Below are 24,047 nucleotides of genomic sequence, written 5' to 3'. Positions count from 1 at the left end.
AACGTTTGCCTTAGTATATAGTACATATTTTACCTTTTTATGCATATAAAACTTAAGAAACATATGTATTTCAATAATTAAATCATTGCGTAGCTTAGTAATAATTGAAGCTTTCATCGGGGCAGGGCCTTTCACATGTTCCATTATTCTCACTTTATCCTTTAAAATTGTTCCAATCGTTGACCGACTGCAGCCTAACGCTTTTCCAATGGCCGATGGCGTTTCACCTCTTTCTGATTGCTTTATTATTTCCACTTTATTTTCAATCGTGATCGTTTCCCATCAACAGAACAGAAACACTGCGGATTCAGCAGCAGCTGCAGGCGGCGGGTCTGAGCTCCCCTGGGTCCTAAAGTCCACCAGCACTGAGACAGGTTAAATAAAGTTCGGAGCTCCTCCAGGTCCTGAAGTCTACCTGCACTGAGACAGGTTAAACAAAGTTCGGAGCTCCTCCGGGTCCTAAAGTCCACCAGCACTGAGACAGGTTAAATAAAGTTCGGAGCTCCTCCAGGTCCTGAAGTCTACCTGCACTGAGATAGGTTAAATAAGGTTCGGAGCTCCCCCGGGTCCTAAAGTCAACCCGCACTGAGACAGGTTAAATAAGATTCAGAGCTCCTCCGGGTCCTAAAGTCTACCTGCACTGAGATAGGTTAAATAAGGTTCGGAGCTCCCCCCGGGTCCTGAAGTCCACCCGCACTGAGACAGGTTAAATAAGGTTCGGAGCTCCCCCGGGTCCTGAAGTCCACCTGCACTGAGACAGGTTAAATAAGGTTCGGAGCTCCCCCGGGTCCTGAAGTCCACCCGCACTGAGACAGGTTAAATAAGGTTCCGAGCTCCTCCGGGTCCTAAAGTCTACCTGCACTGAGACAGGTTAAATAAGGGACTTGAGCATCTGCGCTTTTTGGTATCCGTGGGGGGTCCCGGAACCAATCCCCCGTGGATAAGGAGGGCCAACTGTACCGTGGAGAGCTTTGTAACTGGTTGCATCACTATCTGGTATGGAGGGGCCACTGCACAAGATTTAAAAAGAACTGCAGAAAGTTGTAAACTCAGCCAGTTTCATCGTGGCCACAGGGCTCCCCGGTATTGAGGACACTTCAAAAAGATGGCATCCATCATTAAGGACACCCAACACCCAGGACATGGCCTCTTCTCATTGCTACCTCCCCTCTGCCATGAGATTTCTGAATGGACAATGAATCCATGTACACTATCACGATTTTTTCCTTCTCTTTTTGCATTTATTTAATTTGTATATATTTCTTGTTGTAATTAATAGCTTTTGTCATTTGGATATATTGCAATGTACTGCTGTCGCAAAACAACAAATTTCACGACATATGCCAGTGGCATTAAAACTGATTCTGATCGTGATTTTCTGAAACCTATTTGTTGATTTCTAATGTAAGTTCATATGGAAGTTACCTTGCCTTGCCTTGCCTTGTCTTGCACCCTTAACTCCTGGTGGAGTCATCAGGGCGTCGTCATGACAAGCTTTGCTCCAGTTTGTTCCATCTGTCACGGTGGTGTGCCAGAGCCTGGGTCACTGCAAATGTTTTCCCTGTCCATTCTTTAATGTTGTCCATCCATCTTTTCCTCTGTCTGCCTCTCCTTCTTTTCCCCTCCACAGTTCCTTGTAGAACGGTCTTTGCAAGGCCACTGGATCTTGTTATGTGGCCATACCATCTCAGCTTCCTTTTCTTCACCGTCGTGAGAAGGTCTTCATGAGGGCCAATGTGGAGCTGGATGGTCTTGCGTTCCTGCTCGTTTGTGATGTGGTCCAAGTATGAGATGCCCAAGATGTTGCGATAGCATCTCATTTCCAAAGCCTGTATCTTCCTCTGTAGCTCTGCTGTGAGGGTCCATGTCTCGCATGCGTACAGGAAGAGGGAGAATACCAATGCACGCAGCAGTATGATCTTGTACTTCATGGTTGCGGCAAAGCAAACGTTAACATAATGTGCAAGCAGGGATGGATTGCAGATAGTATGCAGACAGCCCAGGCAAGAAAGAGCATTGCATCCCTTCTGCACAACAGGGAGGGTCAGAGCTATTTCAAGGAGATAAGAATGTAACAGAAAGATCCAAGGCACACACACCAACTAAGGGACAGTTACTTTACTAACTTCGAAGTATCATCAGTAGTTAGCTTGTAGTTGCCATTGACTTTTAACACCTGCATTGTGAATGGCGATTGATCTAGCAAGTACGGAATTTGAACATACACAGTGTGTGAAAAGATCAATATCCGTAACTGCTAGTCAATTCTGTATAAAAATGGCATTTCTCTGTTCAGACTTCAGAACAGTGCGGTCACAGGTGCCAAGCTGTTCTCCTTGAGCATAAGTAAAATGAAATATGATTGAGGAATAAGTGTAAGTTTTGAGAGTCCAGTTAAACAGCGACAGCAGTCATCAACCTTACACATTATATTGCCTCGTTTCTTTCTCCACAGATGCTCTCTGACTCATTTCCACCACTTTCTTTTATTTCCAGTATGCTTTCTTTCCCCATAAATCTGAGTTCCTCTTCAAACCATTATCCTTTCCCTGAAATACATTTGTCCCATTCATACACTAATTCTTCATCCTTCCAGGGTAGCGTAGCGGTTAGCACAATGTTTTACAGCTTGGAGAGTCGGAGTTTGGAGTTCAGTTCTGACTTCACCTATAAGAACGCTATGCGTCCTTCCTGTGGAATGCGTAGGTTCTCTCTGGGTGCTCTGGTTTCCTCCCACAGTTCGAAGACGTACCAGTAGATTAATTGGTCATTGTAAATTGTCCTGTGATTAGCTCAGGATTAAATCAGGGGTTGCTGAGAGGCACGGCTTAAAGGGCCTGAAGGACCTATTTTGCAATATATCTCAATAAATAAATAAACGTCTAGAGCCAGGACTGGGTTGCCCTCGTCTTCACTTTCCACTACAATAGCCTTTATATTCAACAGATCAACCTCCACAATTCCAAGCATCTCCAATGTCATTCCATGAACAACTGCACCTTCGTCTCTTCTCCTTGTTCAAGATTTGAAAGACTCCATTCACTGCAGGGCATGTGGATTCATTCTTCCATCTCCATTTTGCCCACTTTACCCATTCCATTCCCCATGGCATCCTTGCAGAGAATTACAGAATTACCACTCACTTCTACAGTGGGGATTCTCAATGCAGGTCAAGAGATTGCTTTTCAATGGCAAGTGTGGTCCTGATCTTCCTGATTCCCATTATTTTGCACTTTACCTTGTACCACCTGAATGCACCATGTAATGAATTCATCTGTATGAACCTCATACTAGACAAGCTTTTCACTCTACCTTGGTACATGTGACATTAATAAGCCAATTCCATTTACAATCAAACCTCTATCCCTTGCCTCCAATGCTATTTCAACAAAATTGAACATAAGCTCACAGAACGGTACATTTACCAACTGGGCATATTACAGCCATCTGGACTCAACACTTGCAGATAGTCGCATTGCCAGCAGTTTTATTTCGCATTTCCAACATTCAGTCCAATGCCCCATGGTCACTTCAGATAATTATTCTATATTACACCTCCTCCCGAATCACCTGTTATTTTCTTAAGAATTGTTTTATCCCCTCCAATCCCTTGGCTCTATCATCCTTTTTGCAAGTGAACCTCTCCTCTTGCTCCTTTTCTGCATCATAAAACTCACTTTATTTCTAACTATTCCAAGCTCTCATGCAAGATAATCAACTTGAAACACTATTTCTCTCTTCATGTTGAGTTCTGTTCATTTGGGCTATGAAGGCATTTAGTTGAGATGTCACTTTCCCTGTTTTCCGCATACGTGTGAGGGGAAGGGGAATGTTGGATAAGAAAATGGCAGCCTTGCGTACTAAAGGAATACAGAGAAAGTTAAGAAAACTAAAGAAAAATCTTGTCTTTTTGTTTGAATGTTAACAGTGGTAGCAGAGGATGGCTACCAACTAAAGAATCCCACCGGCATTTGACGAGAGCAAGTCTTACAAGAGCTGGGAAAATGAAATTTGAATATTAATGCGTGTTACTGAGCTCAGGAAGAAGAACCAGGCCCTTGCAGTTGTACTGTTACTGCAGAGTGAGTGAGACCGCAATAGGAATTTCAGTGGGAGACATCTACAAAGGTATGACTGCACTTAACTCCATTCTTCTGAAGGAAGAAAAGGATTGGATTTATGAGACCTATTTAGACTCTGACAAATTTTCCGGAGACAGCTCTACAAATATGGATAATTATATTATTGATTTTGAACAAAAGTGTAGTCGCATGCGCAAATACAAAATGAAACTTCCTGACGCAGTATTACCTTCAAATTGTTGGATATTGCGTGTCTAGAGAGCTAGCATTAACATTCACAGATACTGACCGATCTAATTATTTCCAGCATTTTTATTGTTATGCATATTCATTTTGTTATCCATTTAGAATGTTTTCTTCTCACTTTTACTATTTGTCCAGTTCCCATTCTTACAGTGGGCAATATCGACAAAAGTGTTAAGAACAATAAAAATCCTGACTTTCCCTCTCCCTCTCTCACAACAGGGCTGGGATGTCTTGATTTTTTTTTGTTCCATTAATGTTCTCTCACATATCTCTCAAATCCCCTTGCCTTCCAAAATATCTCTGCCTCTCGAATACATTCAACACCTGATACTCCACAAGTTTCAACAGCAAAAAATTGGAACGGACAACAATAGCTTGAGTGAAGAAAGCCTTACTATTTCCGTTTGAAATCGCTTAACCTGTATCTTCAGTACTCTGTATTCTCTCTCCCCTCCCTCTCATTTCACCTAAAATACACAAAATACATACATATATATATTTTCTGCTCCATTACACTTGGGATTGTTGGAATCAATGATGAGATAAGATTCACTAAATTTAAATTCCTTTAAATTATTAAATTATTATTCCTTTAAATTTATTTGAAAGAAATGTTATACCTTCAGTTAACCATTGGCCTCTAACAATTTATAAGAAACCACAAGAAAAAGTCATGACATTTGCAGGCTGCTTTTTCAGTATACAAGAGATGTGAAAACCAGCATTTTACAATTATCTCAGGGAAAGAGGAAAAGTGGTTAAAAAAATGTCAACAAAGCTCAAAATAAACAGGTGCAGCTGTCAGCTAGTCTATCCTTTAAAGGTGCCCAGCTCTGAAATCAGATAATGAATGATCCAATCTTAACCACCGCTCTTTTCTGTTTTCTCCCTAGACCTCTCTACCCCCACATAATGCAAATACTGATCAACTGTCTCTTCAATATATTTAATAATCCACCTCCATAGCCCTCTGAAGTAAGAATTCTGAAGATTCATAATGCTCAGAGAAGTCATTTTCATTCCATCTGAAATAGGCAATCTCTTCTTCTGAATCTATGCTCGCTGGCTCTAGATACCTCCACTAGGGAAACATTCTCTCAGGACATATCCTGCCAGGATCTTGTGTGTGTAAATAACATTACCTTTGATTCTTCAAAACTTCAATATCCGCCTAACCTGATCAAACCTTTTAATTTCTTATTTAGAGAACATGGTAACAGCCCTTTCTAGTCCACAAACCTATGCCACCCAATTATATCCAAGTGACCAACTCCCCTACTAACCCGTATGTCTTTGGAATGTGTTAGGAAATTGGAGCACCCAGAGGAGACTCACACAGTCACAGGGAGGACATATCTACTGCTCTCGCAGTATGGATATATAAAACTCTGCAGTGAGTTAAACACTTTCTCAAAAATTGCCCGAGAAAGACGCTTCATTTAGGGTTTTAAATGATATCTCACTTGTGAAAAGATATTGCTGTTTCAAGGTTAAATGAAGAGCAGATGAAGGTGGATGTCTTTTCACTGTGTGCCTCAAAACAAAATCCAAATTAACCTGCATAAGAAATTATATAAAAAGCAGCTTACAAACAGGAAGTGATGCTCATACAAAATTAACTGTGCCCCTCGAGACCAGAACACTCCCAGCCTGGCATCTGTAGGATGTCAAACTTAATTACTGAAACTAAAAGTCAAATGATCTATTCATTAAATCTTTCGTAAAAGGATAGATTCAGAGACTGGCCTTGAAATTCTCTCACTTCAAAAATGTTGCCCTCGATGATATTCCTGGTTAGGAACCAGCAAGAAAACCACTATAGCCCCTGCTAATTTTTCTCTTTATTGAGTGGGACATCACATCCACAAATGTCTGAGGTCAACTCTTTTAAAGCATCCCTAGATACTAACAGGAGCAGCAAATCGAAGGTGGTCACTGTTGATAGTCGATAGCACACCATGATGTCTAAAGGGTCTTTTGGTATCAGTGACCTGGAAAGTAAGGGAGTTGGCAATGAGACCTCATCCAAGGTCCAAACACTGTAGGAGGGAGGTCCTGTCCAAGATCAAGAATCTGTGGACCTTCGGCCAGATCTTCAGGTGGGAAACACTGCATGACCTCAGCACTGTTGGAAGCGATCAGATACAGTCCGAGATTAGACTGCACCAACAAGTCTTGCACTGCTTTCATCACACTGACTGCTCTGTCTGCACAAGAAAATGACTTCAGACCATCATCCACATAAAAATGTCTCTCTATGTGTCTCCATGCTTCAGAGATCCGAATTCCTTCTCTCCATCAATAACTATCCTCCTAAGGCCATCAATTGCCACAGCTGGTGAAGGCCAGCTAACAAGTACATCAACTCTCATATGGTACTCCAGAATCTTGTCCAGTTGATGGTCACCAAACCTCAAGAATCTGAGGTCGTCTCAATGATCCTCACTCATTAGGAAGTTGTGGAACATTTGTTCAATATCTGCCATCACTGCAACAGACTCAGTTCTAAAAAGCACGAGGACCCTGAGCAGACTGTTAATTAAGTCTGGACCTGGCAAGAGCACATTGTTCAGTGATACGCCTATAAATTGTGCATTTGAATCAAAGACAATTCATATTTGTGCAGGTTTTGTGGGGTGGTATACATTGAAGTTGGGCAAATACTAGTTTTCTTTGCTGGGATCTGATGGAGGCGCTAACTCAGCAAGATTGTTCCTGAGGGTCTCTCCATGAATTCTGTATAATGGCCCTTCATTTCGAGTTTCCTTCTCGATGTGCAACTGAGGGACAAGTCCACTGAGGTCCAGCTCTCTGCTATTTGGTAGGAGTTGCCGTGGTGAGCAAAAAGGAAGGAGAGCTACCCAACTGTTTGACTCATCTTTACTGAACTCTCTGTTCATGATTTGAAGGAAGACCTCATCTGCAATGGAAGATGCTAGCTTATGGACACCTTCCAAGTGACAGGAGCCCAGCTATAGATATACAGTTGGCCCTCCTTATCCGTGGGTTCCGCATGCGCAGATTCAACCAACCGTGGATCAGGAAAACCCTAAAGTTCTCTCTCCAGCATTCATCGTTTGAGCATGTACAGACAAATTCTTTCTTGTCATTATGCCCTAAACAATACAGTATAACAACTATTTACATAGCATTTACATTGTATTAGGTACTATAAGTAATCTAGAGATGATTTAAAAGCACAGGCTGTCCCTGGGTTATGAACGAGTTCCGTTCCTGAGTCCACCTTTAAGTCAGATTTGAAGTCGGAACAAATACATCCGGTACTATTTAGCGTCAGTTAGTCAAACGTTTGTCTTAGTATATTGTATACATTTTACCTTTCTATGCATATAAAACACTTAAGAAATGCATGTATTTCAATAATTAAACCACTGTGTTGCTTAGTAATAATTGTAGCTTTCATCAGGGCAGAGCCCCATTAAAGTTGTTCCGATCTTTGACCGACTGTAGCCTAATGCTTTTCCAATGACCGATGGCATTTCACCTCTTTATTACTTATTTACCTTATTTATTACCTCTTTACCGCCTTATTACTTCCACTTTATTTTCAATTGTGATCATGATTATTTTCGTGAACAGAAAGACTGTGGATTTAGAGCTGCGCCAAGTCCTAAAGTCCACGGCACTGAGACAGGTAAAATAAGGTCCGGGGTTCCACTGGGTCCTAAAGACCACTGCACTGGACAGGTTAAATAAGGGACTTGAGCATCTACGTTATTTGGTATCCAAGGGGGGTCCTGGAACCAATCCCTCGCGGTAAGGAGGACTGACTGTAATTTCTATTCTCATAGCATATTTGATAGCTTGGGTGCCAGTTCTCCAGGACATTAGTGTTAAACGTGCTGACAATGGGTTGACAAACACTATCAAGGTAGAATTCACGGACTATGGCCCAACCCAGGTCCAGTCACTGGACATAAAGTATACGATGACGACCGCTGCGCTATTCACATATCTTATATACACAGATGGTGTCTCTGCAAAATAATTGGAGAATCTCAGCAGAGGAATCAATGGGTGATCTTGTCAGCAAAGGCCTTAAGGTGTGAATGAGCACATGCAGTTGAGAACAGGATTTTCCTTGGAACCCTTTCCCACATATCTCTGTGCAAGAGGAAGTGGCTACATCTGATGGCTGCTCAGCTGGTTCCCCTCCATGCTCTGCTGCACGTGTGCTGGAACCAGTAGTAGTCCAAGACGTTGGCTCTGAATGGAGTGCACCCAGTGGAGCGTATGATAACTTCACAGTCCTTTGCTGTTGCAGCACATTTGAAACATATTGAGTGCTCTTTTAGAAAATATCATCAGTATGCAAACGGATTTTTTCTTAATCCTCCGCATTTCTTGAAGGGGTGAGATTTCTTATAGACCGGACACTGTTCATTGGGGTTCATGATAGAGTTTGCTGCTCCAGTTTTGTTGACTGTGATAGGGGTTTTGGTTTTCCATACATTTGATGGAGACATCCCTTTAGTTGACTTATTACCGGAAGTTGAGAACATACTGTAAAACTAGAGTAATTTTGCATTTCTGCATGGCAGAAGGTAAATTCCAGAAAGAATGAAAATGGTGGATAGTTGGCATGAGGCTTCGTTTTAGACTTGAAACCTTTAGTTATCCACTATTCTTGCATGGTGTTTGGTAGTTTCTCCACTATCAGGTTTATTCCTCTTGTTGTATCCAAGGAACTCAGACCTGGTAGGTAACCCTTCTTTTTTGTGGCTTGCAGTTCTGACAACTGATCTGAAAGCTCCAGTAGCTTCCAGGTACATTGTGTGAGAGCTTTGGAAAGTTATCAAGTCTGCTGAGGAGAGATTCTTCCATTGGCTCTGGAGAGCCACAGCACTTGTCCAGTCTCTGCCACGGAAGTTGTAACCTTGCAGCTGGATTATTAATGTCAACTGCCCTTACAAGTACATGTTGCAGTGACTCCCCATCAAGTCACTTACAGAGAAGGTCTAGCTCTTCGCTTGGTTTGAGACTTAAGCCCTTCCACGGTATTGTGAAAATTTGCCTTCCAGGACAGATAACTGGTAGACTGGTTGTTGAACACATTTAGTCCTGCTATGACTAGGTCTCAGTGAGCAAGATACTGAGAATGAGGGCATCAAGGAGACTGGTTTGTCAAAGATGTGTCCTGGATTAGATGGAAGTTCAGTCTGTCCATGTCTGTGCAAATGGGGTTGGTATCAGTAGCAACTCTTGACTGAGGTTTTGCTCTGATGTAACTTGTGGGTCTTTGTTGCTGTAGACTTTGACTGTCAATACCTGGCCTATGTGAAAGGCATGTTGTCTGTGTGGTGTGGACAGCTTCTCCTTGCGTTAGGACATATTATTTAGTAAGCTGCACTGACTGTAGTCACTGATTCTAGTTGTAGACTCACCACTGTCTAAGTCAGCTGCTACTTCATACACCTTTGTCCCTGCCGAGGGAGCCTCAGCTTCGCTTTCTTCTGAGCATACTTAATGTAACTTCCACACGTGCTCTCACCATGTCTATACATGCCTTTGCCATGTCTATACAAGCTTTCCCCGCTTGCATCTCAATTTCACTTTTAGCATAAGCTGCTCTCATTCTTGCCGCCCCAGCTTCAGCACGAGCTCGTGCTGCGGCTAAGCTAATCGTGGACTCCCTCAAGTTTCACAATGACGCAATCGATATGCCGAATTCTGACCTCACTTCCAGGCCGTGGCGATTGATGTTGCTCAGGTTGGATGCTGACATTGTTGTGTATGGTGTTCAGACGACTCTCCAGTCCATAGGCGATGCCTTTGAAGACAAGTTATCTTTTCATACTACTGCCCTCACACTGCAGATATACAAAGCTATGCAGTGAGTTAGACACTTTCCCAAAAATCACCTGAGTTGGAAGCTTCCATCTGGGTTTTGAATGAGATCTTGTGAAAAGATGTTGCTGTTTCACAGGAAAATAAAGTGTGGCTAGAGATGGATGTCTTTCCACCATGTGTTTCGAAATGAAATCCACATTAACCCACAACAGAGGAAATGATATAAAAAACAGCTTACATAAAGGAAGTGGTTCACACAAAACAAACTGGATACCAAATGAACTACAGTTGAGTCCATGTACAGAGTTAGATACCAATTGTCAACTATGCTCTCATCCTTCATCCACCTGTTGTTAAAAATCACAAAGACACTGTGCAAATTGTTAAACACAACTTCCCTTTCATAAAATCATGTTAACTTCTTGACTGTTTTGAGCTTTTCTGAACATCTTAGTGTTCCTTCCATAATAATGAATTTCAAAAATTTCCCAATGATCTATATAAAGCTAATTCACTACACCTCCTGCTTTCAGACTCTCTTCCTTCTAGATTAGTGATGTAACAATTTGTGGTTTTCCAACCCTGTGCAAAATGCCAGGAAATTTTGGTGGAGTACAACCAACATACCCACCAACTTGCAGCCACTTCCTTTGAGACACAATGGAGAAACCTGTTAACCTTTGTACCCAAATACGAGGGAATCTGCAGATGCTGGAAATTCAAGCAACACACACAAAATGCTGGTGGAACACAGCAGGCCAGGCAGCATCTATAGGGAGAAGCACAGTCGACGTTTCGGGCCGAGACCCTTCGTCAGGACTAACTGAAAGGAAAGATAGTAAGAGATTTGAAAGTAGGAGGGGGAGGGGAAAAGCCTTTGTACCCATTCGTTTTTCTTTTAACACCTCAGCCTCCAGAAACAGATTGAGTAATCATTCTGAGGTTCCATTCGCATATCCCGCATAATGGCGGTGAGCTACATCAAAAAGAATTATCGTCTTACTATCATTATTGTGATTACATACAAAAGCATTTCAGTACTAGTTGATTCTTATCTCCCATTAAAATGAATAAACAAATGATAATGAAATGCCCACGAGAAACCAACAAGTCTAAGAGTAGGGATTTGGAATCAGAATGATGAGAGCAAAGTGAGTTAGGCATTTGTGGGCACTTACAGCTCAGATCCAGGGTCACATTTAATCTGTCACAGAATAGCAAGATCCAGACAGATTGACCAAGGCAAGGAGTCTGGATCTCAGGATGGATCAGAAGAGTGGTGTCACGCATCTCTTGAAGGATGGGGAAGGGGATCGAGGGTGGTGTCACGCATCTCTTGAAGGATGGGGAAGGGGATCGGGGGGTGGTGTCAGTCATCTCTCGATGGACAGGGAAGGGGATCAGGGATGGTGTCACCAATCTCTCGAAGGACGGGGAAGGGGATCGGGGGTGGTGTCAGTCATCTCTTGATGGACAGGGAAGGGGATCAGGGATGGTGTCACCCATCTCTCGAAGGACGGGGAAGGGGATCAGGGATGGTGTCACCCATCTCTCGATGGATGGGGAAGGGGATCGGGGGTGGTGTCAGTCATCTCTTGATGGACAGGGAAGGGGATCAGGGATGGTGTCACCCATCTCTCGATGGACAGGGAAGGGGATCGGGGGTGGTGTCACCCATCTCTCGAAGGATGGGGAAGGGGATCAGGGATGGTGTCACCCATCTCTCGATGGATGGGGAAGGGGATCAGGGATGGTGTCACCCATCTCTCGAAGGACGGGGAAGGGGATCGGGGGTGGTGTCAGTCATCTCTTGATGGACAGGGAAGGGGATCAGGGATGGTGTCACCCATCTCTCGATGGACAGGGAAGGGGATCGGTGGTGGTGTCACCCATCTCTCGACGGATGGGGAAGGGGATCAGTGGTGGTGTCACCCATCTCTCGATTAATGGGGAAGGGGATGGGGGATAGTGTCACCCATCTCTCGATGGATGGGGAAGGGGATCAGGGATGGTGTCACCCATCTCTCGATGGATGGGGAAGGGGATCGGTGGTGGTGTCACCCATCTGTCGATGGATGGGGAAGGGGATCGAGGGTGGTGTCACCCATCTCTCGATGGACAGGGAAGGGGATCAGGGATGGTGTCACCCATCTCTCGATGGATGGGGAAGGGGATCGGGGATAGTGTCACCCATCTCTCGATGGATGGGGAAGGGGATCAGGGATGGTGTCACCCATCTCTCGATGGATGGGGAAGGGGATCGGTGGTGGTGTCACCCATCTGTCGATGGATGGGGAAGGGGATCAGGGATGGTGTCACCCATCTCTCGATGGACAGGGAAGGGGATCGGGGATAGTGTCACCCATCTCTCGATGGACAGGGAAGGGGATCGGGGATAGTGTCACCCATCTCTCGATGGATGGGGAAGGGGATCGAGGGTGGTGTCACCCATCTCTCGATGGACGGGGACGATGTTCTCACCTGTCTCAAGGTGCTGCGCAGGAAATAGATGAGGGAAAGGCCGAAGACCACGGCAAGGACCCAGCGCTTCCTCAGCACCTTGCGCCACACCATAGAAATGCAGTGCACCATCAGGTCGGCGGTTCACCCAAATCCCCGACTTGTACTACCGGCCGATATCCATGGCGTTCCCCGTCAGCACGCCGCGATTCTCCGCCACCCCAACGCCGTGCTCCCGGCTCCGGTAGGAAAACAACAGCCAGCCCAGAGGAAGCTCCGCCCCGGAGCTGCACTCGGATTGGATCGTTCTCTCCGATTCCGCAAATGCCGCGCGTTCACTGGTGGGCGCAGCTGCCAATTCTTCGCGTCCGGCGATGACGCTAGACAGGCGAAAGGTCAAAGAGCAAATAACAAAGGGCTGTCACAGGCGGGGTGACTGCTTCAGTCCGGAATGAATGGGGGTGAGGTTATATAGTTCTCGGGGGTCTGTTCGTGTTCAGCTGTGTGGTGAACAGTGCAATTAAAACATAGCAACCTGTCCATATCTTACAATAACCCAAAGTGATCAGCATAGAATATTAACAGTTTTACAGGGCGTTACCGCTCATGCTGTGAAAAATATGTAATCCAATATTACTGGCTGCAGATTAACGTTGTATTCCAACATAATATTAAATATACCGCAAGCAGATGATAAAACATTTTAATATGATGTTATCTGTGAAATATAATTTCTAGAACTGCTCAATTTACTGTGTGCCATGTACAAAATGAATGTTCATTGGATTTTTTCCCCCAAAATTTACCATCTACGTCAGTAAAAACAACTTTCCATTGCATTTAGATTTTTTTTTCCAATTTACGACGGACTGGAAGAAGATGCAGAGAAGGCATAGTAGTAATGCGGATAACATTCCACCAGAGAGGTAAGGGTGCCGTTATTTGATTAGAAATAAGTGTATGGGGAAGGCCAAGGGTCAGCCTTGTCGAAGAAGTATTTAATAAGTGCAAACATTGGTACATTGCAAATGTTAGTAGTTAATTTTAATTATTTTACCACGAGTAGAAAGTGGATTTCTTCCATAACCCAGCTGATTATTAGACATGGTCATTAAATAAATTATGGTTTAATGTAATTCACTCTTTCCTTAAGAAAATATTGTTGTAATCTTAGGGTAAGGCCTAGAAGATCAACAAGTATTATATCCTGACTTTTGAAGTTATGTTTCCTCTTTAATTCAGAACCGATTTTGTTTTAAATTTCTTAAATTTTGTATTAGCCTGCTCAAATTTTGTCTTAAATACAACTTCAGAGATCTAAGTTTTGTAACAGTGTGAATTTGTTTATTTCTTCCACCAATTATCCTATAGTTTCTGAATACTGCCATATTTGTACGTATGCATTATTTATTCGATCGTTCGCCCGTTGAATTCAAAGATGACCATGGTATCACAGGTTGGTTTGAATTCTGTGAACACATGAATGGCTGCTGAAGACAGATTGTGCTTTGAACCGCCTGTGGCAGACTGAACAGGAGATTCTGCTTTGAGTTGCATGATTACCAATGGACTTGCTGCTGTTGTGAGGTTATCATTGCTTTTGCTTCTGTTCTGCCTTGGTTCGTAAACTATATTGATAATGGACGGGGCCTCGACAGGTGGAAAAATAAAGAGTCATGTTCTCCCGGTACTCTCCGTCATACTGAAATGCTTCAAGGTTGACTTGAGCGAGCCCTTGAAATGTTTCTTTCGTTCTTGGTGGGGAATATTTCTGTCCTTCATCGTCTGCCGTGGATAGATTCTGTTTGCAGTTGCCCATCTGATACCCTCATCTCATCAGTGTGTAAACCTGTCTATGATTTGACTTCTCATGTCATCTTTTACCTGTCTGCTTCCTCTGACAGCTTATGTGAAACTGATTCAGCCTTACACCATTGCTGCCTAGAAATTGGATTTCACCCTTCAAGCACAGCTACATACAGTGCTAGCACCTACCTGGTCCTCCTGCAGAGAATTAGTGAAATTCCGCTAAAAAGAACATTAAGAGCAGCACTGTGACATGTTGCATAGTCTCACGCTGAAAGGAGGCGCCTGGTTCCCACAGAGCACCACATGAAGAGCTTGCAAAGACCTCTTCATTGTTGTGCCCTGGGAAGTAAGCCATAGTTACAGAATTCTTCCCCTGACTCTACAAGCCAAAGTGGCTGGAAAGGCTCTCTGTGGTGAGGGAAAATGTGGAGGAAGGGGGTTAATACACTCTCCTATTTGTCTCCACATCCTCAAACAATGGTCTGACCTAAGCAAGACATGCAAAGTGCTGGAGGAACTCAACAGGTCAGGCAGCATCAATGGAAAAGAGTAAACAGTCAACGTTTCAGGCTGAGTGGGAAGGGGGGAGATGCCTGAATTAAACTGGGTGGGGAAGAGGATGGCTAGATGGTGATAGGTGAAGCCAGTGGGTGGGAAAGGTCAAGGGCCAGAGATGAAAGAATCTGATAGGAGAAGAGAGCGGACAATAGGAGAAAGGGAAGAATAAAGGGACATGGTGGGAAGTGATAGGCAGGTGGGAAGAGGTAAAAGGTCAGAGTAGAGAATAGAGGAGGCTGGGAGGGGGGTAGGACAACTGGAAATTCATACCCTCAGATTGGAGGGTATCCAAATGGAATACAAGGTGTTGAGGCTCCACCCTGCGGGTGATCTCATCTTGGCACAAGAGGAGGCCGTGGAATGACACTTCGGAATGCGAATTAGAATTAAAATGTTTGGCCACAGGAAAGTCCTGCTTGGATGGTGCAGAGGTGCTGGATGAAGCAGTCCCCTGATAATCTGTCCTGATCACTTCCTGTGTTGTGTATAACCCCATGTAAGTTGTTATCTGGCTGATCAAGAGGCCAATGAACTGATCTACACATGGAGACTGCATTTAACAAAGGGAGCTCCAGTGAATCATTTTCTTCATGTTGACTGTAACAAACCAGCTGGCAAATGGCTGTATGCAAAGTATCAGTGACAAGTAGCAGCTTACCCTAAATCCCTGTGCAATGGAGTCCTTGTCTTGGGTCATTGATAAAGATTGATTTTGACCAAAACCTCCCAATTACTGAACAATGGAGGAAGCACATATCATTGGGTAAATCAATAGTGAATCTCAAGCGTGCTAAGTTGATCCAGCATATGAGGGTTTAGACCGGGGGTTCCCAACCTTTTTTTATGTTATTAACCGAGGGGTTCCATGGACCCCAAGTTGGGAGCCCCTGGCTAACTTTCTGAAAGAAGCTAACTCAATCTATGCTGGACAAATCTCTATGTGTAATTTGCCATTTTAAAAAGAAATTGAATGGGTCCAATTTCTAGGCTGGTTTCACATGCGTACATCAGGACAGACAGCACAGTGGCTTTCTCGACCTTCATTTTCAGTTGTTAACTGATACCTCTGCACTTTGACATAATTGCATGTTGACTGCCAAAGGCCACACTTATTTCAGTAATTCTGCTGTTGATTTCTTTATCAGTGTGAACTGCATGTGACAGTTCACTAATGGCAAAACTTTGGCAGATGATATATCCAATTATGTTACATTTAAGTTTTTAATTACAACACTGTGAGTTCTTTTTATTTTCTCTTTTAGATCAAGGAGTCAGACAGTTGGTTCAGAGAACAGTGTGGATGAGAATGGTGTTTTTGAAGGGCTAAAACCTGAAAGCCCATCCCCTCAACAAATGTTTTCAGGTTTGACAAGTCTGCAGTCAGGCCCAATCAATGCCGCTTCATTCCAGTCTGGCCTAGTTTTGGGGTCTTCGCTCAGTGCCTCAGTTGGAACTGGAGATGTCTTTATTCAGATGACCCCACAGGAAGAGGGAGGCATTCGCACAGAGAACATGCAGAACCATCACCGCCATCGGCACCATCACTATCACCACGGCCACCATCGATCATCCTTGTTGCATGTTTCTGGTGATCGCCATGGAAATATGGAAGATGGCAGTGATGACCCTGGAACTCCCGCCCCGGCGCTCTCAGAGCTCAAGGCTGCAATTGCCTGGCTTCAAAAAGGCCTTCCCTTTATCTTGATATTACTGGCAAAAGTTTGCTTTCAACATAAACTTGGTATGAGCATTTGGATGCTTTTCAAACTTCTGTTAACAACAGATCGCTCAGCTATAAATTATGTGTTGATTGTTACTGGTTATTTATTACACTGTGAAAAATTTTGCAGTTAGCCTTTAATTGCCCACAGCAAATACTTGGAAGCTTCCTTGCTTAGATCAAGCAACTGTGTCCATGGGACATCAGTTCTGCTTACATTCAAAAGTTCCAAGTAAATTTATTATCAAACCATGTAGATGTTACCATATTCTACTTCAAAATTTATTTTCTTGTGGGCACTTACAGGGAAAAAAAGAAATACAATAGAATTTTTATGAAAAACTATGCATAAAGCCTGGCAAGCAATGTGTAGAAGTCGACAAACTGTACTTAAGAACATTAGATTTACATACATCCTTTTTATGCTAACTAGTAGAACAATCACAGCAAAGGATTTTGCCCAAGCCCTTCAAAGTGCGTCTTTCAAACCCAATTTTTTACTAGGTTTTGCTGCGCTTTAATGTAAATACTTTTCTGCTACTCTGAGAACTCAGTCTGTGTAGGTTCTTCAGAGGAGGGAAAGGTGTTCTGGTTAATTCAAATAGCAGTACACTTCATACATGTCATTTACTTATTTATTGAGATACAGTGCGGGAAAGGCCCTTTGAGCCATGCTGCCCATCACGGGACAGTTTACACTGACTAACGAACCTACCAAGTATACGTGGTCATGCGGAGAACTCCTTACAGGCAGTGGCGGGAATTGAACCCCGGTCCCCAGTACTGTAAAGTGTTGTCCTACCCACTATGCTACCGTGCTGCACATGGTTGATGTTTTTTTGGTGCTTTTGTGCTGGTATCCGGAGCAAATTGCATTCCACAGATCCTTTCAGTTTTGATGAACAAGTATTTTCCCATTATCTCCAGACTCCTACTTTTGATCATGGCTTGAAATTTTATTTCAATGGAGATGTATATTGCATTGAACAGTTTTTTGATACTAAATATTGTGAAGTGAGGTATCTATATTAAGTTGTACAGCACAAAAACAGGACTTTAGATCTGTTGTGTTCATGTTAAATATCTAGTACCTATTTAAGATTATCCTAGATCAATCCAATTTTATCCACACTTTCACCACATCAGATTTTATCATGTACCTGTACTAGGGGTAATTGACCAACCCACACGTATCCTTAGGAAATGGAAAGAAACCAGAGCATCTGGAGGAAACACATATGTGCAGTCATCAGAACATACAAACTCTACACAGACTGCACTGGAGGTCAGGATTGAGCGCAGGTTATGAGAGCTGGGAGGCAGTGGTTCTACCAGCTTCACACACAGTTCCAGTTATTAGTGGATTTTTCTGTAGTGGGTCTACCTCTCTGAACTTGCCAAGGTGCCTGGCTACTTGCACTAAGCTGGTCTGGATGTTGAGGATGAATCAAGCTTACCCGATGTCCTGAGAGTACTGCAAAGTGGAGAACATAGTGAGCGGGTTGCATCCACCTTGTCCTGGCGTGATTAGGTAAAAGGCCTTTTCGAGTCATACAGTGTGGAAACAGAGACCCTTTGGGCCATCATATCCATGCTAACCTTTTCAATAAATCTTTCCAAGACCCGTTTACCTGCACTTGGTCCATAACCTTCCATGCCTTGTTGATTCAAGTGCTTGTCGAGATGCACCTTTCAATCAGGGTACCTGCCTTCACCACCTCCTTAGCCAGCATGTTCCAGATTCTAGGCACTCTCTGTGTAGAAAAAAAATCCTCTACAGATCCCCTCTGAACATCCCACCTCTCACTTTATTACCTTTGCCCTCTTGTTTTAGACAGCCCCGCTAGGGGAAAAAGTTCTTAGTATGTACTCTATCTGTCCCCCTTTTGATACCTCACTGCTGCCAAAGGCCAATAAACTTTATTTAAATCTCTGATAGCCAGTAACTTTTAAAAACAATTCAACTAGATTTAAATGTAAATAACCATAATGAAAAACACATTAACGTCTTAGAAATTAATTAAGATTTTGATATTCCATTAAGATTAATATAATTTTCAAGCAAGGTCAATTATACCTTTAATTTGCATGGGGTTGTGCTAATTATGTCAGCTATGGCTGGGATAAAGCTAATGGGCCAGGCCATCCTTTAACTCAGAACATCAGTGCTGTGCAAGGCTCTGATTTCTGCGTAATCATATAATCAGTGTGAAGTTGTGAAAGTCAGAAATGAGGATCAAATTGACCATTATAAAGGAGAGAGCTGGTGATTCTCTGTAGAATCACTGGGAACAGAGGAGCACGATACATCACTGTATCATTGCTTGAAGCAAAACATAGGCATTTTATATTCCACTCCTCCATTTGTAACATTCAAATCGGTTCTGCTTGCAACCTGAGGCATTGTAGTGGGTGGCATGCTTGTAATTACTGGCATTACATACAGTGGTTTCTCATAAACGAATAGCATCTTCAGTTCATACTATCCACACTGACTATCAAGCACCTCTCCATATCAATCCTATTCTAGCTCTTGATTTATAGCTTTCTATATCTTGGCTATTCCAGTGCTTGTATGGACACCTCTTCAATGTTGTGAGGTTTCAATGTACCTACCTCCACATTTCAAACGCCTCAGTAATAAAGTTCCTTTCTTCAATCCCCTCTTTTATTCACCCTTAATCTGTGACCTCTAGTTTCAGATATATCTACTATGATTAAGTTTCCTACTATCTGTTCTCATACTTTTCTGTACTTCTCTCGGGTAACTCCTCAGCTTACTCTGTCCCAAGGAGAATTGTCGTTTCTCCCATCACTGAAAACTTCTATGTCTGGCAACATTCTGGTGAATCCCCAGAACCCTCTCCCGAGCAATCTCATAATGTGATGACCTGACCAATATTCCAGCTGTAGTCTGACCAATTTTTTTTAATATAAAGTTCACTTTGTTTGGTCCCATCTCACAGTTTAACAAAATAGGAACAAAGAGTAACCAACCTTGCAAAATCACTTTTCTTTCCCCTCTGGACTAATGTTATTTGAGTTTACTATTTCAACATCCAATGAGGTTAGGCATTCCTCTTAAATGGGATGGCATGGTAGTGTACAGTTTGCACAACACTTTACAGCACCAGACGTTAAGATTGAGGTTCAGTTCCCCAGTCTGCACGTCCAGCCTGTGACCACATGGGTTGCAACCGGGTGCTCCCACATTCCAGAAGGCACACAGTTAGTTGTTGGCGTAGCAACACTACAGGCTGCCCAGCACAATCTTTGATTATTTGATTTGATGCAAACAACTCATTTCACTTTGTTTCAATGTGACTATGACAAATAAAGCTAATCTTTATTTTAAATCTTTAAATAGCATGTAAAACATAAGATTGGCTGACTGCAATGGGAGGTTATTGGCTGAAAGGGTTAACTTTCTTGTTCATTAGTTATTGACTGTCAAATATTTCCAGTGTTTTCACCCTTTATCAGGATTGCTTTGGTTGTGATGCTTCTAATGAAACTATCTTTCAAACTGGTTTTATTTACATTATAATCAGAAAGCTGCACAGATATTCAAAAACATGTCATTTGAAGCTCAGAGATTTCCCATAATTTGTCGTGATATGTATTATTCAGGTCATAACATTAATCAATTGAGCAACTGTCACTTCAGCAACCGGTTCTGGCAATTCAGTATTACCATCACTTTGCAGCAATGTTTGGGAATGTTCCCAGTAATATCAATTATAAGTAATCTACAACTGTCCTTCGAGTGAGATGATCATTATCGTGATTAGGAGGCATGTGCATTTTGCCTTTGTAAAGATATTGCCAAGTAACGCACCTGGGGCTAAACAATGCTCAGAATATTCTGAATTCAGTGGATAGGTAACTGATTCTTATTTGTTTGAGACTTGTGATAACAATGGAACTGGGCTTTACTTGTTAATGCAGTTATTTATGAAGGTTGTACATTGGAAGATTGGAGAGGGGCAATACCCTGAAACATTTTCAAATCTTGAAGCTACATACAACATTTTTTTGTTTGCATTCAATACAGGAATTGCTGTGTGCATTGGAATGGCTAGTACTTTTGCTTATGCAAATTTAACAGTTAAACACCAAGTTTCATTAAGAGTAAGTATTCCAAATTCAATAGCAGCATCTTTTCTTCGCACCCTTCAGTAAGATACTGTTTTTTTAAATTCACTTAAGTGTTTTTTTATTTACCTTTAGTTCACTCATTGTCCTTTGTGCTGTGTTGTTCTACATTGAAGAGTTAAAGAGCATAGATTGCCCTTTATTCATTCCTTAGACCCTTAACATATTTTAGTATCAAGTAAAAATGAGGAAATAATTATTAATATAAGACATTCTAACAGATGCCAGAAATCCAGTGTAACATACAGAAAATGTTGGAGGAACTCAGAAGGTCAGGCAGCATCTATAGAAAGGAATAGAGTTGACGTTTTGGGCCAAGGCACTGCATCAGGTCCTGAATAAGGGTCACGGCACGAAATGTCGACTCTTTATTCCTTTCAATAGTTGCTGCCAGACCTGCTGAGTTCGTCTGAAGTAATTATAAAGTTATATTTATCTGTTGTGCTGCTCTACACTTTAAAGTTTCTCAGATAAGTTGCTTAATTAAATCCCTTAATTTTTATGGAAGTATAGTGAGATATACTGTGAACCTGATTAACCTGGATGCGAATACACTCTTTACTATGTACATTTGAAAGAACTGCATTTGATTCAACTTTTATTCCTTTATAACTTATTACCAGATTGTCATTTTATTTATTACTTGACTGCAGCTAAATTTTGACTTTTTAATTTGCCTGGGGTAAGGTTGCATTAAGTCTAGTTTCCTTTCAGTCGCATACCCAAATTGCAGTCCTTATGTGAGCCAAGGTAGTAAGTCTTGACAAGCTGTTCATCTTTCGGAAAGCACAACAACTGAGCCTGTTCTGCTCTCGATCAACATCCACACAAGCAGTTTCCAGCAGGACCACTGGATAGCTATCAAGAGTGGGAACTTTGCCTATTTTTCCTCTCATTTGTAGTTCCCTATAGCCACACTGCATGATATCAACTAATTTGGCACAGATAGGGTTTGTGTCTAATCACACAGGTTATTACAGTTCACATTCTGCTCAGAGATCCTCGTTCTAATGTTTTGCAGAGGAAGAAAATTGATCATTTCACAGTGTCACTTTCTGTTCATCTTTATTGATTTATTAATTTAGAACCTGATTGTAATTTTAAACTAATGATGAATCCTTTAACAAATGACATTATACATAACACATCATAAAAACTGAGGTTCCCTTAGTGCTATTCTGATTTTTTTTTAAAAAAAGAGTAAAATACAACATTATTGCTTTATGTTGACTTATAAAAATAGAAAATACGGTGCATTTTGCAATGAAACAGTCTTGCTTTCCTTGTTGACATCACTCTTATAAATCAATTCAGCATTTTTTCCTCAATGACTTCACTGTTTTTTAATTCTTCTTAAGTAATTTTATTTATATAAAATAGAATGTTATTCTGTTTTTGCCATGTTGCACTAATCATCTATTGCACTTACCAATTAATCTAAAGAGCTGACTAACAATGTTAAAAAGATTGCTTGACTGCTACTCTACTCCTGAGTCCCCCCCTCGCTTTCTGACCACAGAGGTGGTGCATCCAACCTAGCTTAGTTACAATTAAAACCCCTAATCATACCATTAGCAGCACAGTGTTATGGAATACATCTGGCTTTCTGTCCTTAGCACGTCGATTTTGTTAAATCCAATCCTGCCCCACATCACAACCTGTCTTGGTTTCCTGTTAACCTACATGGCACAGTCGCGTAACAGCAAGTCAGGTTTCAATTCCTGCCACTCTCTGTGAGGAGTTTGTACATTCTCCCCGTGGCCATGTGGGTTTCCTCGGGGTGCTCCAGTTTCCTCCCACATTCCAAAGATGTATTGATTAGGTTTCGGAAGTTGCGGGCATCCTATGTTGGCACTGGAAGCATGGTGACCCTTACAGGCTGCTCCCAGCACATCCTTATTGATGCAAATGACACATTTCACTGCATGTTTCGATATTGTGATGTACATGTGACAAGTAAAGCTAATCTCAAGTCTTACATTTGTTTTGAATTCCTCAGATTTATACAAAAATCTCACCTCATATTTAAATCCTTCCTCTGCATTATTCCTTCTACTTCAACAATCTCCTCAATTCCTGATCTCCATCCACATCTTCCACCTCATCATTATCCTGTGCTTAACTTAACTTCAGCCACCCGCGTCTCATGTCTTGCATTTCCTTTGTAAACTGTCTCTCTCTACCCCTTATTTCACACTTAAGTCTGCCCTGAATCATTGACAAAGCCACCTAAGCTTTAGCCCAACATATAATTTTTGCTGATGGCTTTTTTTAATGCTATTTAAATGCAAATTCAGTTTTCCACTGTGCCAAATGTGATTTATGTAAATATTTCTTGGAAACCTGCTAAAGTGTTTTTTTAAAAAGGGGTCCTTGGAGAGAAAAAATAATAGCCTCGAGGCCTTTTTAATAAAAAACATCAACGTTTTAATAGTACGCTTATATTTTTATTCTAACAGGAAAAAAGATCAGTACTTACAAACCTATGGATATTGGTTTTCCTCACAGGGAACACATTGTTTTTGTATTATACCTTCAGTGCCCAAGAGCTTTATAAGAGGTAAGATGCTTTTAAGTGTTATTGGTTCCTGTAAGATGCTGTTTATAAAAGTGCATTATTTTGTAGCTTATTGGTTTCCCACTTGTGCTTGACAGACTTTGTTTCTAACAGTTAATTTTGAAGGGTTGGATTGCACCTGTGGGCTTGGCATTTATTGTCCATCCATAGATAGCCTGAAAAGACGATAATGATTCTTGCTTATGATTCACCCATAGTACTTGATAGAGCTGAATAGTTTACAAAGCCACCTCCCAGGGCAGCCATGTTGAACCATGTAGATGTTGGATAGCGTAGGGGTGGTGTGTAAAATTTCCTAAAGTAACTAATCTACTGAGCTTCATATACTCTGAAGCATAAATGCTTTGCTTGCAATTTGAATTCTGCATCATTGCAAACAGGGGCAGGAGAATTGATCCACTTTCAATCACTGTTTATCCATTTATCAAAATGTAAATTCATAATTCATTAGATAGGATAGATAAATACAGAGGAGGTACTGACAGCTAAAACAGTGATGGTCACCCCATCAAGACGCAGTGCATTGCCCACACTACTAAAGAAGTAAATGTGAAGATTGATATTTCACCAGACCTCATTGCACATTTGGAGGACCAGAGGATTTTAAATGCCACATTATTGTTTAGAA

The 24,047-nt window shown here is 42.0% G+C and overlaps 2 protein-coding genes across 3 annotated transcripts in view; one reads left to right on the top strand and one right to left on the bottom strand.

The window, feature by feature from the left end:
- The window catches only part of spring1 (SREBF pathway regulator in golgi 1), a 29,165-nt gene extending 16,302 nt beyond the window's left edge, over positions 1 to 12,863 (bottom strand). The window contains exon 1 of the mRNA XM_073065472.1: positions 12,621 to 12,863. Within this exon, the coding sequence (XP_072921573.1) occupies positions 12,621 to 12,731 (111 nt within the window). The 5' untranslated portion in view covers positions 12,732 to 12,863. The remainder of the gene's footprint in view (positions 1 to 12,620) is intronic.
- Positions 12,864 to 12,989: 126 nt separating this feature from the next.
- rnft2 (ring finger protein, transmembrane 2) overlaps positions 12,990 to 24,047 on the top strand; it is a 33,818-nt gene continuing 22,760 nt past the window's right edge. The window contains exons 1-6 of one of the 2 annotated variants that reach the window (XM_073065471.1): positions 13,004 to 13,060; positions 13,444 to 13,525; positions 13,971 to 14,055; positions 16,229 to 16,707; positions 20,741 to 20,817; positions 23,301 to 23,401. In XM_073065471.1, the coding sequence (XP_072921572.1) occupies positions 16,320 to 16,707; positions 20,741 to 20,817; positions 23,301 to 23,401 (566 nt within the window). In that variant the 5' untranslated portion in view covers positions 13,004 to 13,060; positions 13,444 to 13,525; positions 13,971 to 14,055; positions 16,229 to 16,319. Of the gene's footprint in view, positions 13,061 to 13,443; positions 13,526 to 13,970; positions 14,056 to 16,228; positions 16,708 to 20,740; positions 20,818 to 23,300; positions 23,402 to 24,047 lie in introns of both variants that reach the window. The other variant, XM_073065470.1, reaches the window with a different exon arrangement.

The sequence above is a fragment of the Hemitrygon akajei genome, chromosome 14 (genome assembly GCF_048418815.1).
Source record: "Hemitrygon akajei chromosome 14, sHemAka1.3, whole genome shotgun sequence".
Lineage (NCBI taxonomy): Eukaryota > Metazoa > Chordata > Chondrichthyes > Myliobatiformes > Dasyatidae > Hemitrygon > Hemitrygon akajei.
This window is presented reverse-complemented; position numbering and strand designations above follow the sequence as displayed.